Source organism: Amborella trichopoda, chromosome 1, assembly GCF_054954075.1.
Source record: "Amborella trichopoda isolate Santa Cruz 75 chromosome 1, AtrichopodaSantaCruz75HAP2 v2.0, whole genome shotgun sequence".
Taxonomy (NCBI): domain Eukaryota; kingdom Viridiplantae; phylum Streptophyta; class Magnoliopsida; order Amborellales; family Amborellaceae; genus Amborella; species Amborella trichopoda.
In genome coordinates, this window is record NC_142336.1 from 4,729,828 (window position 1) to 4,746,728 (window position 16,901).

Below are 16,901 nucleotides of genomic sequence, written 5' to 3' on the forward strand. Positions count from 1 at the left end.
ATTTATTTTTTTAATATCCTATGAGCTAGTACTAATATTTAATCTCAATTAACTACTTAATTAATTATTAATCATCTAATGAAATAATCCCTTGAGATAATAGCCTAATAGAATTTTTATGTTTTATTTGGGTAGGTAAATTTAGATTTTTTTTGGAAATAGCTTAATAAAATCAAAATAATTTAAAAATCTTAGAACAAACTTCCATATAATTTAAAAATAATTTAGTGTACATAAACATAATTATATTGACATAAATTTAACATAATTATATTTAAGTTATTCACATAAACAAACAACAATTTCATATAATTATGTTAATTTTTGTAAATTATTAAATAGCATTTTATTTTTGCAATTATATGTAACTAAAGATTATATGCACTTTATATTTGTCTATCATAAAAAAGAAATAAATATATAATTAATCTTAAAAAAGATTAAATCTTAAAAATAAATAAATATAATTTATCTTAAAAAGATTTATAGACTATTTCATTTGACAGATGTCATTGTATAAGTGAGAGATCTATTTATAAAATATTTAATTTATACACCATTATACATATGAGAGAGAGCTATTTATAAAGTATGTAATTTACTTTATAGTATGTAATTTATTTTATACATATAAAGTATGTAATTTACTTTATACGTTATACATATAAGGAGAGAGAGAGAGCTATTTATAAAATTCACACCACTTTGGAATTATCCCACATCAAACTTTTGAAAAAGATTTAGATGGTATAAATTGTGTGGTTGCTGCTCATTAACGCGTGTACGCTGGCAGGTGCGTGAAAAGCATTGTGAATGACGTGTTGTGTGTGTTATGTGGTCCCTGTGGAACACGGTTGACGTTGTTATGCCCCCAAAATTTTAAAAAGTCCAACGCTTTTGAATTTTTGAAGAAGCTTTTGAAATTCCTTGTGGAATGATGGGAATTATCCCACATCGAACTTTTAAAGAGGATTTTTATGGTATAAATGGTGTGGTTGCTGACCATTAACGAGAGTGTGCTGGCAGGTGCACGTGAGTGACGTGCTATGTGGTCTCCGTGGAATACAGTTGACATTGTATGTCCTGAAATTTTTAAGAAATTGCAAAAGTTTGCCCTTACCATTCGAAATCGCCCGTCACTGTAGCGACTTGCCCGTGTCACTGTAGCGAATCGCCGAGTTATCGCTGCAAATCCGCTGGTTCGCTTCTAGACACGTCCGATTTCCGATTATAAGTGAGAATCGGCATGGGATTATCAATTCCCTGGTCAAATCGGCCGATTCTGTGCCGACTCGGCGATTTTTAAACCATTGGTTATAAAATTTAAATAATGCATATATATATAACATTTTTATGAAATATGTGTTTAATCCCCACCATTATTCAAAGATGAACGGTGTGGATTAATCCTCTCATAACTAACTTTACTCTCTTTTTTTGGGGTTTCGATATCTCTCTCTCTCTCTCTCTCTCTCTCCTGTCTTTGTTTTTTTATTTTCAAGTTGGGTCCAGGTCGAATTTGGGTTCCTTATAAACAATTCAGGTCTGGGTCTGGGGACTCTGGACCTAGTCGGGTCTCGGTTCAGAGTCAAATATGTCTCCATGAGACGTCCATAACCCTACAAATGTAAGAGATTTCATCAAAAATATGGGGGAACAACCAGGGGCAGGCTGAAGGGTATGAGGCCTAAGATATGACATTACTGGAGTCTCCTTCGACGATCAAGACTTGGCTCTAGAAGGGGTCAAAGAGTTTAAGGCCTTCGAAGCAGGCAAGGGCCTCCACCAATTGGGAAGCAAGATGGCCTATGTGCTTTGAGAATGAACCAAGGATCAGTCCTTCGTGGTTTCTAATAAGTCCACCAATGCCCGCCGGGCTGGGGTTGCCTAGAGAGCAACAGTCGAAATTAAATTTTGATTGGCCTGGTTCAGGTGGTCTCCACAGGGAGGCTCGGGGAACATGGGGGCACCTCAGGTGAAGCATTGCCTTCCGGTCCATGTAGAAAGCAGAGTAGGAGAAGCGCTTGAAGCATTTGGGGTTGAAGGCCAAAAGATGACAGAAGTTTTGATCTTTTCGACCAAGGTTTCAGTTGAAGACCTATTGCCTCGGAAGATCCTGTGGTTTCTCTTGGTCCAGATAAAGTGTGGCTGCCTTTGTATTTATAGAGATGTCTTTAGAGTTTTGTTAAAAGATCGTGTGCGTACTCAAAGAGTGGAGCCATTGAAAACAAGCGATACCAAGAAAAATGCGATTAGTTGGCATAAGAAAGCCATGAAACATTGCATGCATGACAGACTAAATGTGCTTTAACCAGATGGCTAGAGCATGCTATAGCAACATAAGTGTCTTGTTGTGAAGTGCACATGGAATATGAATTCTGTATTATAGAGCAGAAGTGAGAGAGGTGTCGCACAAGGATGAGCTTATGCTCAACTTCAATGTTTCGTTAAAAACAAGGTTTGTTAGTCACATTTAATGTCCCTTATCCATATGAATTCATGGTGCTTAGAAGCTGCATCCTTAAGATGGCTAGACATGATTGTGCCACCATATTTCTTCCTTCGTAAATTTCTGAGATGTTGCCACCATAGCAGAAGCTACAGCACTTTGAGACACTTTGATTGAGAGAGAGAGATGCTCGTAAAATGTAGGATATCGGTTATGAGCCTACATGGCATCAACCTGTGAGACATGAGCCGTATTGGCACGAGCCACGAGCCCAGGGACATTCTTCGCATATGCCATGAACCAAATGAGGCATGGGTTGTATAGGATATGAGCCGTGAAAGGCATGAATTGTATAGAACTAGTGCATCATAAGATTGCCTTATCAAATAATTGATTCACAAGTGATATTATCAAATATGGCATCATAAGATGTCCTTATCAAAGTAGAGACATTAGCTATATATGAGCATTAGTCTCACAGGACATTAACCATATAGTATTAGAGTATACTAGACATCTTAAAAATGCTATAATCACTCTAGGTGTTTGTTTGTGGAATGTGGAAATGTAGGTTATATCTCCAGGCTCCAGTTGGCATTGATGGTAAACATTAATAGAGTTCAGCTTAAGTTAAACATATAGCATATGTGTCAGCCTCACAGCTATGGTAAGCCGGTGATTGTTGAAGAGACATGTGGAACTCTATCCTCAGTGTGGCCATTGTTTTATCTAGCCATTATGACTATAATAAGTTCCCTAACGATTTTGATAATAATCAAGTTGTCAGTCAGTGTTGACTCATAGAACTTGAAGGACCGTTTGACAAAAGATGTCAATATACTTTGCTAAGTCGTCTTAGATTTGTAGATGACGACCATCACCTTGTCAGGCAACGCATATATCGTCAGATAATGCTTTGGCCTATTGAAGCCATCGGACAATGACAGCACCTTGTCACCATGGGTGATGGCGACGCATAGTTTGGCAGATGACATATTCAACGTTAATAAAGCTGTGTTAGCAGGTTGCTAGTTACATTTAGAACTCCAAGCGCATATCCCTAGCCATATGTGAAGACATCTCTTATACAATGCATTACAGTAAGAATGGTATGACTTAGGTCATCTTATATAAAACTCTAGGGTTACAAAATCACCCCAAACATTAAGATATACATTTTACAGCTTTAATGTGGAGACCATATTTCAAATATTACTAGGGACTTGGTAACTTACAGAGAAAATCAGTTCAACTCTGGTTAAAATATGAAGCTTGTAGCCTTCGTAGAATGCTACAAGAGAAGAAATCAATTTCTTTCGTCTTTAATTTTTATCTTTTATTCAAAGTATCTTGAAGATTCAATGAGCTGATATGCCCATATATTTAAGCATACTTAACAAGGGACTGAAATGAAATGACAGGGAATCAATATGAGGAACATGAAAGAACTCGAGAAAAAACCTATATTTCCATGGCACTATGTGCAAGTGTACCAGATCGAAATACAGGATCCAATGGAAGAAAGTCAAACCAGCGGCAAGCCAGAGAACACTAGAAGATACTAATTATACTCAGGTATAAAACAGAGAGCTTTTTATTAATATACTGGGTCCAAGAGTTTCAAGATCCAGAGGAACCTCTTCTCTTTTACATTCGATTAGTTATGTCGATTGATGTGATATAAAGCTTAATTCAAGAAAAGAAAATACAGATTGTATAATGCTCGAAAACTTATCGCATCTCCATGACTTTGCTTATAGGTTGCAAGTATGTGCTTTCTTGCTCTTGTCATAAACTCCTGATTGTTTCATCAAACTCGATCTCAATTTCCGCTTTCTCTGAAAAAATTTTGTAGATCCCTAATGCTCTAAGGCTCTGGAACGTCTCTGATTTCAACTTGGCAGAGTCTCCCCTTCTATGACCACATCTCTCTACTGAACATCATGATTCGCAGCCTTTTGTAGAGGCTCCAGTAAGTTGTTGGAGAGATAATTGTCATTTGAGCAATGGGGCGAATCCCATAGTTCAATATAAGATCTCATCTTCATCATTATCATTATCATCAGAGCCGTTTCCCAACTAATTCGGTAGGCTATATGAATCCAGGTCCGCTATTATGTTTTATTAAGGGCCATATCCTCAGTGAGACCATAAGTCTTCATATCTTTTCTCACTACTTCTAACCATGTCTTTTTTAGCCTACTACCCCTTCCCCTTTTTGAGCCTTCCACTAGAACGAAATCACACTTCCTAACAAGTGTTGTACTAAGTCTGCGCCACACATGGCCAGCCCACCTAAGTCTACTTTCTCTCATCTTATCGCCTATTAGTGTCACACTAAATTCTCCAGAATGTATTCATTTCAAATTCTATCCCTTCTTGTCTTGCCACTCATCCATCTCAACATCCACATCTCAGCTATATTCATTTTATGGGTATGTTGTTTCTTGACCGCCCAACATTCTACCCATAAAGCAAAGCAGGTGTCACACCTGTCCTATAGAACTTCCCCTTCAACATCATTGGTACGCGGGGATCACATAAAACTCCGGTTGCACCTCTCCAGTTTGCCCACCGAGCTCTAATTTTATGTGCGACATCTTCCCTAATCTCTCCATTTTCATGAATTATCGACCCAAGATATCGAAAATGCATTCTTTTCAATATTTTTTGGCCGTCAATCTTAACTACTCCGTCGTCTCTATTTCTATTATTATTAAACTTGCATTCCATATGCTCCGTCTTAGTCCGGCTAATTTTAAAACCTTTAGATTCCATAGCATCCCTCCAAAGTTCTAACTGTGTTGACACCATTTTTTGTCTCATCGATCAAAACTTCTGCAAACAATATGCGCCACGGTACCTCATCTTATAGGTACCTAATTAAGTCATCCATAACTAAGACAAAGAAGTATAGGCTCAATGTTAACCCCCGATGTAAACCTATTGTCACTGAAAACTCACTTGTCTCTCCACTAGTTGTTCGTACACTAGTTAGCGCTCCCTCGTACATATCTCTTACCAAGTCGATGTAGTGTCTGGAGACTCCTTTCTTTTCTAACACCCATCAAATCAAATCTTGAGGTACTCTATCATAAGCATCCTCTAGATTAATAAAGACCATGTGGAGGTCTATTCCCTTCGCCCTAAACTTCTCAATCAGTTGCCTAAAGGAAAATAGCCTCAATTGTTGAACTCCCTGGCATAAAACCGAATGGGTTTTTTGATACACTCGTTTCATGCCTTAAGTCATTGCTCACTCACTCTCTCACAGAGCTTCATAGTGTGGCCCATATGTTTGATCTCTCGATAGTTCGCATAATTCTGAATTTCTCCTATGTTTTTGTAAATAGGTACCACAATACTTTTGTAAATAGTTCAAAATAAGATCTAACAATGCTAATATTAGCAGCTTAGGTTCCCAAAGGATAAAGATATATCATCTTGATGTTTATCCCATGGCAACAACCCTGAATTTTCAGATTGAAAGCCTCGAGTTCACTACCGTGTGGCAGAAATATCCGAAGAGCACGCAATCTTCATCCTCAAATCACTCCAAAACATGAAATTTTTATGACCTAATATCTTTATAAATTGATTGGGTATCCAATAAGGAATAAACCTAACCAATTTATATGGATAATTATGGAAGAAACTCGAATATTTGAAATCCTTGCAAATCCATCATGGTATAGTGTCAACTCTTTAAAACCTTGCAATTCAATCATAAAATCACTCAAATATGGAAGGTTCAGTGCTCCTGAAATGAGACTTTTCGATCTTCCACAATGATGTTTGCTACGTATAGCAAATAATCCTTGGTTTATGAAGGTTCTCTCCGATTTCATTAAGATAGGGCTTCTTACAACAGTGCAGGTTGATCCTTATCACATTCTCACACATTTCTTTGATCACAACACATGTGGATCCGAAAGTTATCAGAAATCATTACTTCCCAAAGTGATAAGTTTCAGTCATGCTCACCCTTATCTAGAACTTAACCTCAATTCCAAAGATTTTAAAGCATTGGGAAGTCTAAAGATCCTCGAAATCATTTAGTCCTTGTCCAAGGAGGCCATCAAATGAATACCACCCTGTAGGCTCAAGCAGACAAAGCCGCACTGAACTTCCCTAGATCCACTTTATGATCTTTAAATCAGACGAAATTTGGCATACAAGGTCATGATGCATGTTTGCACCGATTCTTAAAGCTTCAAATTAACCTAAGATCAATTAACCTTTTAAAGTCAAACCACAATCTGGTATATATTGCGAGAACGAGGACCACACTAAATTTTGTTTTTTTTTATGCTGTTAACTGACCACACTAAATTTTATTTAATCCGCTTTTTGATGTCCAAATCACATGAAATTTGGATAGATGGCTTCTCACACATTCCTATTAGGATTTGTGGCCTTTAAAGGCCTAGAGAGCTTGTGTGCACTTCAGTGGGAGTGTACTATGGTAGTGGCCTAGGTCATTCCAAAACCCTTGCCCTGAGCATGAAGAACTACCGATAAGGGTTTATTGTGGGTCAACCTTTGTTGAGGTTGGAGAGATGCCCAAAGATGCCGTTTGTAAGCTAGGAGAGCAATATGGTCTCTCATGTGTAGAGGAATGGCCCAGGAGAGTGAGGCTAAATCATCAACAAAACTTTCGCACGACATGTACATATGACAACCGTATTTTAGAAAGCAACTTTGTATAGAGGGACACGTGTACATGTGCATAGAGAGAGTGCCCATTTGCATTATGTGTGCATTTGACTTGCTCGTAAGGGGAGAACCTATAATCCACATATTGAGACTATGGTAATCCACATACTGAGACTATGGTTCCATTGTTTATTAGCTAATATAATGAGTCAATCATGAGCCCTTGCACTTGACTGCGAGTCATGGATCCCGTTGGGATAGTTTGAGAAGGCAGTAGTTACCGTGGATCCTGACACGGGTATAGTGCCTTGATATTCACTTGTTTTTTGACCCATTAGGTATCTATCCATTTTTAAATTGTATTTCTACGTATTTTAGATTTTTACGAAAAACTCTAAAAATATTGTTTTCAACTAAAAATGTGTTACTGTGAATTTTAGGAATTTTTTAGAATTCTAAAAACGAATTTTAAATGTATAAAAACCCTAAAAGCGTATTTCTAGAATTTTTAAAATTACATGGGCATTCTGGAAAATCTATAAATTTTAGTGGGACCCACATTGAGGGGCTAAGGGCCCAGCCCACATGTGTTGCCCCCACTAGAGGGCATTACATGGGGCCCACTAGGGACCACATGTCCCATTAATTGGGACACCCTCTTTTATGTGACACGCATTTTTTTAGTAAAATATTTTGAGGAATATTTTCTAAGAAATTATTTTGGTTGGAAAATATTCTTTAAAGATTATTTCATAGTTGCTGGAACCTTGTAGGAAAGGTCACGGACCTACTCCGGAACCTTGATCCCACGATTCCAGCTAGTGATATTGGATGGAATGTGGATCCCTATATTGTGATCCTAATTCCCAGCAGGTTTGAACCGCAGTTCTCAAGTGTATAATTCAATGCATATGATGTTTTCTCTATTCGGCACTGATTCATATGCACTTATTCAAGTTTGTGCCGGATGGTACTATAAATCCACACATCATTTGCGATCCCTTAAAACTTATTGTTGTGATTCCGTCCTCATGGAATCACGCTTCCCTATAACAAGGATTCTGCTCCCTTGATATAAGACCGTACGGACAACGAGCTTCCAGCAATCCACGGTTTTGCGGACTCGAACTAGCTCCTGCTCTTGGGAATGCACCCGCAGCCAACAACAATGGACTTAGTGATTTTCTTGTTATCCAGCTATCTTTGACCAAGTTTGAATAATTTGAAATTCTAATTATCGCTTTGTAAGAAAATAGGGTTTCTAGATTATCCTAGATTATTCTAGAGGATAAGTTTTGACTAGTCAAAATTCTAGATGGATTAGAAGTAGATATGGCCAAATCTCAAGGGATAAGGTTCCTACATATTCACTCTACATCATGATGGATGATCTCACTAAATAAAATCCTAGATAATGTTGAACTCCTAATCTGACTGGGACTCTTTGCCCTAGAGGCCTATAAATCGAGGGGGTCCCCCTTATTTTAATACACAGATCTCTCTTCTCTTCATCTCTCCTTTTCACGCCACTCTGTCTCATCTCTTCTCTCTAGCTCCTCTCTCCTCTCTCTCTAAAAGGTGGCACGCAGCCCCTTATAAGTGGAGGGGTAGCATGCACCTCAAAGAGAGAGACAAGGAGGGGCCCAAGCCTTAAAATTGGGGAGGTGTCAATTGTGGCATGCCCCAAGGTAGAGAAAGGGTTCTTAGTGAAACCCAAATTGTGACCCTAGTTCTCTGGCCCCATAAGTTTCAAAAAGGGAGCTAAAGAGGTGCTTCTCAGTTTCAGATTGGTAGATTCAACAGGTTTTAGGATCAAGTGCACCATTGGTCAGGTGATCGAATGAGGGGTACGCTAAGCCCTAGGGGGTAACCCTAGACAAAAGTCAGTAAATCTTCCCATATTTATTTTAATTTTATTTATTGTTGTTCTTGCTTATTCTTTTCCTAAAGTTGTTAAGTTTTATTCATCTTGAATAAAGTTTATTTTTGCCAGTAAGTTATTAAGATGACGATTGATGATGAAGTTATTAAGAACCTAAATTGTAGTAGGCCTATTTTATTGTAATTGTGGCACTTGTAAGTAGAATTTCCAGCAATTAATAAAACAAATGAATAAATTTTTGAATTTATGGCCTAGAATTCTACACTGCCACTACTTTCAGTCACCTATAAAGTTTCATATCAAACTGAAACCATTGGGGAAGGTTTTTTAAATTGACTACGTACCATATGTAGGCCACAGTGAACTTATAATAAGGTATTAAGTTCAGTTAATTCTCACTCATTCTATAGTCATTAATCATCTTTTGATCAATCCAGAAGCCATTGAACCTCATAATTAATTAAGTACAACAAAAATACCACCCGACCCAGGCCTCTGCATACAGAACCACACTGACCTTGGTGTACATATTCTCCACTCCTATTTGGATTTCAAGTGATCCAAAACAGACCCAAACAAATACAATGCGCACATGTGCTTCAGCAAGTGAAATATGCGTGGACTCTGAAGCCAGGTCTATTTTCACAAGTATTACGCCCTTTCACTAGTAAATCAACATCTTGAAAATTAGTGTGAATTCCCTTGAAGGTATACCATAATCCAACGGGATATGGTACATGGTACATGGTGCTCTGAAGGGGCCTCCACTATCCATTCCTTACTAGGGAAAGTGGAGATTAACCATAGTGGAGACCACCACGACATTTGACGAGTTAAAATTAATATCCATTATTCATCTTCATAAATGAACAGTGGATGTTCTTTTGGAGTACTACATACCATACACCATTTGATTGAATTATGCTTATCATTTTCCAGATGGGCAGACAAAAAATAATGTAACCATAAAATAAGTGTAGCGGAGATGAAGATATTGAGATGGATGAGTAACAACACAAGAAGGGATAGAATTTGAAATGAATCCATTCGGGAGAATTTAGGTGTGGCACCAATAAGCGATAAGATGAGAGAGAGTAGACTTAGGTGAGTTGGTCATGTCTGGAACCGACCAAGTACAATATCTGTCAGGATGTGCGAGTTAGTTCAAGTGGAAAGACTGAAAAAGGCAAAGGGTAGGCCCAAAAAGACGTGGTTGGAAGTAGTCCGAAAAAATATGAGACTCATGGCCTCACTGAGGGTATGACCTTTAATAGAATAGAATCGTGGATCAGGATTCGTGTGGCCGATCCCAATTAATTGGGAAAAGGCTATGATGATGATTTTCCAGATGTGCAACCTCATGATAAAAAAAAGTTACATCTTCATAAATGAACAGTGGATGTTCTTTCGAAGTACTGCATACCTTACACTATTTGATTGAATTATGCTTGGCTTATCATTTTCCAGATATACACCCTAATGATAAAAAGAAGTTACTGCTAAACTGTATCAATTACTGCATTAGCTTAATTCCAGGGTAAAAAGGAGCCACCTAATTCAGTTAAATACCTTTATTCTGCGAATACCAAAAACATTGAGGCGATATGATATGCCAGCCAGAACCCCACATATGCCCGGTAGGAGAGATCTCTTCCAGGATGACAGAAGCAGCTACAAGGGCATAAAACTCAAATAAAATCATTTTCTTGACCAAAGAAAGCTTAATCCCCAAATAAAAAAATTATAAGGTAATAACCATTAAAGGAAAAACAATATAAAATAAATAACAAGCTAGTATGATAACTTCTACCTGAAGCCCTGCGAGATATATAAAGGACTTGTCTGAAAAGTGAATACCAAATATACGGAACCTTGTTGTAACCGGAATATCAAAGTAAAATGGGATGAAAGAAGCAAATATCAGACCGTAAGGTCCAGGTGCCAGTATGCCTACTGAGGGATCTGCACAAAAAGCACAAGAATCAGAATGTAACACATTGCAATGATGGGCGTGCTTGATATTGGAGCATGTTTTCTATTTCCGCAAAATGAGAAAGGGCTTATATGGTATAAATGTTGTTCTCTAACATATGATCTGCAGATCAGCCATTCCCCATCGGTCCTCTTCAATGGATGGTGGAGATGTACCTGTTCAACTGATGGGACAATATGGACTTAAAAATGGAACAACTGCTTTTTTCCACCATTCATTGATGAGAACAAATTATGGATGGCCAGTTTGTGAACCATACATAGACATGTAACTCGTATAATATGTTTTTTAAAAATTAAGATTGAGAGCTCAAATTGTCAGTAATTGCGCATTATGGCATGTTTAGAATCCTATGATGATAGCAAAGGAAACAAATGTATTCATTGCACTCTTTGATTCTGTAATGTTTGTTTGACAACTGCATATCGCACGTATGAGAAACCCAAATGAGCGGTTAAACCAATATCCAAACTTAAAAAAAAAAAGAAGAACATCTATCAAAGTTTAATTAGCACAGCATACCTTTAAGCAGCAACAGAGCAATGGCCTCAAACAGTGCTGTAAGTATGACAGATAACAAGATAAAGACCTGCATGATTAAAGAATTGGCTCTAAGAGAAACCCATTGAAAACTATTTGCACCAAAAGGATTGGTAAAACCAAATTTACCTAACTGGTCAAAATTTATGTCTCAGAAAAGTATTTGGCACAAGAACTAGTTTCAAGTTCTGCACATATATCTCTGACCAAGGTTCATATGGCACAAGAACTAGTTTCAAGTTCTGCACATATATCTCTGACCAAGGTTCATATGGCACAAGAACTAGTTTCAAGTTCTGCACATATATCTCTGGCCAAGGTTCCTAATTTTATTGAAACTTCACTAGACTGGTACAGGATAACAGTTCAAGCCAAGTATAGACGTGAGTTGATGTCAAATAAGCAATCTAACTAGCAGGCACCAGAAAAGTGCTGACAAGCAGGAACAACCTGAGGATAACTTAAACTGCAAATGTACGATTTTCAATCAGCATAAAGTAAAAAATATGGACTGGGAACAACATTCTATGACCCTAGACCGTTACTGATAGCATTTTCGTTTACAAGCAAAAGAACAATCCATAATAGGAAGGAAATATAATAGAGTATAGTATAATCCAATGAAATGTAGAAAATTGCATTTTGTGTCAAAAGTACCCAATCCCAACATAAGGAAATAAAATCCTGGAGTACCATTAATTAATAACTCACATCTTTCAAAAATTAGGGCAACAACTAAGGGACCACGGGAACAAATTTGTATCTGATTATATGCAGAAGTACATAATGAACTAGTAAGGGTATGCTTTGACAAGGGATAATGCGATATAAAAACCACAGCTAATACTGCGTTGAGTAGTTGACCAGTTGACATGATGCTAATCTAGTGGTACTGGGCAATGTCTTCTCCTGTGCACTAAAAGCCCTGCATGCAGATGCATTTGGATGGCAGTATTTGGACCCAAATAACATGGCAAATATGCAATTCAAATTAGGTACTGGAACCCAATTCGACCAATCGTGTAATACCCAGTCCCCTCTCCCCCCCCCCCCCCCCTCTCTACAGTCCGACCAATCTTGTCGTACCCAGTCCATGCCATGAGCAATGCTCTTGCACCCAATTGTGTGGTACTCATTCCATCCCTCCCTAGGCAGCCTAGGCTTCACCTGGCATTTTAATAGACTGGCCGTAACATGAGGCTTTCATTTTTTTCTTCTTTCTTTTCCTTGAGCATTAACTTTTCTTCATTAATTTTTGTCCCAATTTTCAGTCATAAGACAGTTGGTCAAGTAGAGGATATTCATGCTTGGGAATGAAAACGAAAGTTGGAGTATTTCAATAGTGACTGGGCTCTCAATTATAAGATTGACACACCTTCTAACTCTGATTTGGTGGCTGGTGGGCGTGTTGCCAGGACTTTCATAAATTTTCATGAACAAAGTGCAGGCATTTGTCTCAAGCAGGTAGGGTGACTCTCATTAGAGTGATTATCCCAGCATCCATATATGATACATTTTCATACTTGGTTTTTGAAAACTTGAACCAAATGATATCTAAGTTGTCTTGTATCCAGAAAACTGCCTTTGTGATGGGGGAGTACATAACAGTCCAAAAGATAATTTGGGAAGAAACATGCAACCCAATGACTAAGGAAAGGTGGGTCAAAGGTTGGTGTCTGTCAACTAGGCATTGTTGGACAAGGGACGTTGGTGAATCTTATTGGAAAGTTTATCCTAGAGAAAGAACATCAACATCATCATCATCATCATAGCTTTTTTCCATTTAATTGGGGTTGGCTACACGAAGCCTGGTCCGCCTACTTTAATTTCAGGATTCATGATGAGTTCTGACAAAATTTTACATTGGCTGCCTACCTAACACAACCCAGCCCCTTTACCCGGTCCCGGGCATGGGACGGGTTAAGGGAAAGTTGGGGCCATAGGCTTGCTATACTTTACTATGTAAAAAAAGATGAGATTTCCAATACATGATGGGCCTCTACGTGGTTCTGGATTGATAGTAAAATTGAAACATCCAGTAACTTGGGAGGTTCCTAAATCTTATTGAGCACCTACATTTCATCATGAGAGAGATTGTGGACCATTTTTTCTATTGCACTGATGGTAGGGTATGGCACATCATTAGGTGATGAGTGTTTTCAATACTAATGATAGAGAATAATTGATATTTTGCAAAGAAGATTTGGTGACACAAAAGGAGTGTTTTCGGCGGTTGAGTGCTTTAAGAGTCTATCACTGAGAGATTGATGATGGATCGGCTAGTTTAAGAATCCTGCCAGGTTCAGGTGGTTCCTTTGACTTATTCTACCACATGGAGTTAATACAGTCAGCTTCTAAGGTTTCGCCAACATTCTTGAAAGGTGGCAGTCTTCTCATACCTCATTTTCTTTTGACAGATTGAAATATACCATTAAAGAAAAATTTACTAAACGATCGCTGAAGAAGAAAAAGAGAATCACAATGTGACATAATGTATCTTGCTCAAAAAACTACGACCAAAACAGATTATTCGCTAGTCAACTGTTCTATTTTAAACATGTCAAGTCATTTACAATAAACTTTAACATATAGCACCTACACCCAGTATCTCTTTGTGGAATCAAGAAAAGATATCACATCATAACCACAAACTATCATCGACATAATGAGCTCAAGAAGATTCCCTCTTCCTTCTAAGCAGGGTTTCTAGTTCATTAAATCACAACGTTGGGAGGGATCAACACTTACTGAGTATTTGTTTGAGCCTATTTGTCTCTCAAACACCCGGAAGTAATATAGCAGGTATATTCCAAACATCAACTCTGGAGTAGATGAAAATGCAAATATAGACGAAATTAACCTCCATAACCGAAGCTTTTTAAAAATGTCCTGCCATACGGAAATTCAGCCTATTAGAACTCCATCAAAGAAATGTAGGAAAACAGAAAAACACCTCAAGCAAGGTTGATGCACCCGGGAAGTATAGGTGATACTGTGATAATTAAAATAAAAAAAATAGAATGCCGTGAACTATATTATCTTTTGGGCAGTTGCCATGAAATTTATTATCTTTCTACAACAAATTGAGAACAATGTTGCCAAGGTTGACTAGAGCTAGAATGATGAAGCTATAAAGAAATAAGCAGAGCATTTTAAAGAAAGAGAGTATTTTATTATAAATTGACCCATCATGCGCATCTCTGTAAGGGCTCAATATAGAGTGAAACAAAAAGAACAGTTTAAACAATTGAACCGTTTATCTAGTGCTGCATTTTTAGTTAAACAGAACGTATGTAAACACAAAGTACGTCAAAAGCCCAAACAAATTCGCGTGAACTAAAATTTCAATATTAAGTTTCAAGAACTGTGTATAATATAGCTATCACTCCATTAGTTAAATAATAATGAAAATAATCATTAAAAAGAATAAGAAAAGAAACCATCAAGGGGAAGCACAGACCAGTCCCAAATTTTCCTTTAGGGAAGTAGAGAACCATGATCTCACAAAATGGCTCCAAAACAGCACAAGAATGAAAATTTCTCCCAGTTAACCATCATAAGATTCCATAATCGCATTACAATAAAACCCAGATCATTAAAGGGTTCTAAATTCCCACTTAAGAAGTTTGACATATTTGCAATGCATCAAGCACATAATTTTCAAAAAAGGAAAAAGTACCAAGCACAAAAAATTTACAGTAAATTTGTTTAGACAATTACATCTGGCATGAATTTCATGATTTATTCCCAGATATGAAAATATAGAAAACCACAAATTCCATAAAAAAATAAAAAAATTCAAGAAAATTTAAAAAAAATTGCATAAAAATGAACACAGCACCTACCTGGTTTGCAAGACCCAACGATGAAGAACGACCTTGCATCCCAATAAAAATCGTAAGGATAGTGCATGCGATAACGAATGTTCTGGTAACAGGAGCATTGTCTGCAAAAAAGTTTTTTTTAAAAAAAAAACCAATTTCATAAATTTGATAACCAAATAAGAACAATTGAAAAAGGAACCCGAAAACCTAGATTTCAAAGGAAAATGAGAGATCTAGGTGATGGGTTTTTCGAGGGGACTAGAATACATACGGAACCCAGATGGCCCGTTGTTCATCTTGTGAGAGAAAGTCCAAACAGTAGCTCAACCTCCTTTTTCTCTCCTCTCTCTCTCTAGAAACTACAACCAGTTGCTCCACCTCCTTTTCTCTCTTTTCTCTCTCTCCCCCTTTTTTTCTTCTTCTACTTCTTCTGTGAATACGGGGGAAGTCGCAAATTCTTGCAGAAGGCCTGCGGCGAGTCAAGGGCACTTTGGTTATTTTTGACTGATAAAGTAGTCGTGCCCTTTATCTCTGCCTGCAAAATTCCATTATCTCTCCCCAACTCTCTCTCTCTCTCTCTAAGGCTCTCTCTCTCTCACCTTAATAGTTTTGGGTACCTACTAAAAGAGGTTGTTTTTTTATACTCTCAGATTGACCATCCAGACCTCTAGATGCAGGCACATTAGAAAAAAAAAATTAATTTTAAATCTTGAAAATAATGTATTTTATAATATATTTTTAGATAATCATTTTTAAAATTTTTTAACTTTTATAGATATGTTTGATCGACATTATTTTTTAAACCTTAAAATTTATAATCATATATGAAAATTTATTTTTAAGCTATTACAAAGATTTCCAACATTAAAACCATATTTTTTTATACTATTTGAAAGTGTACTTTATTTTGATTGTTTAGTATACAAACCGCACCCTTCATCCTTTTAATCGTAATAATTTCTAATAAATCAATTTAATTTATTTCCATTTCATGAAATATACTAATAAGTTATTCAAACCACCTAAAAATATGAAGAGTGCAGTTTTTACTCCGTACAAGATGTAATCTTTTTTATAAAAAGTAAAACATTTATATAAGCTTGCAACCTTAAACAATCAAAATAAGATGCACATCCAAAATTTATTATAAGTGTAAAATATTCTTAAGATTGCCTAAGAATCTATTTTCATTTCTTATTATAAAATTTCAAATACTAAAAATATTTCCAATCAAGTAGATCCATAAACACATGAAAATTTTTAAATGGACGGTCCAGATAAAATTTTCAAGTTGCAATATTTTTGTGAATTGAAATCTTTGTTTGTTATTTTTTTTCATATTCATATATCTCGATGTTGTGACGATCCATTAAAGGATTTTCTAACATCAAAACAACATTTTCCTATAGATTTTTGAGATGCACCTTAATTCTACATTATATATAAACTTTTTACTTATAAAAATAAAGTTGCAAAGTTCTACACCATGTATTTTAATTGGACAATGAAGATTTTTATTTGTCTTTTAAGGCAATATGTAAAGTTGCGAGCACCCAT

At 36.8% G+C, this 16,901-nt stretch overlaps 1 protein-coding gene across 2 annotated transcripts in view; it reads right to left on the reverse strand.

The window, feature by feature from the left end:
* The window catches only part of LOC18427165 (rhomboid-like protein 20), a 29,650-nt gene extending 13,763 nt beyond the window's left edge, over positions 1-15,887 (reverse strand). For both annotated transcript variants that reach the window (XM_011622438.3, XM_011622437.3), the window contains exons 1-6: positions 15,616-15,887; positions 15,366-15,466; positions 14,269-14,409; positions 11,503-11,569; positions 10,798-10,949; positions 10,557-10,658 (exon numbers count right to left, since the gene is read on the reverse strand). In XM_011622438.3, coding sequence (XP_011620740.1) covers positions 10,557-10,658; positions 10,798-10,949; positions 11,503-11,569; positions 14,269-14,409; positions 15,366-15,466; positions 15,616-15,640 — 588 coding nt within the window. In that variant the 5' untranslated portion in view covers positions 15,641-15,887. The remainder of the gene's footprint in view (positions 1-10,556; positions 10,659-10,797; positions 10,950-11,502; positions 11,570-14,268; positions 14,410-15,365; positions 15,467-15,615) is intronic.
* Between the last annotated feature and the right edge of the window lie 1,014 nt (positions 15,888-16,901).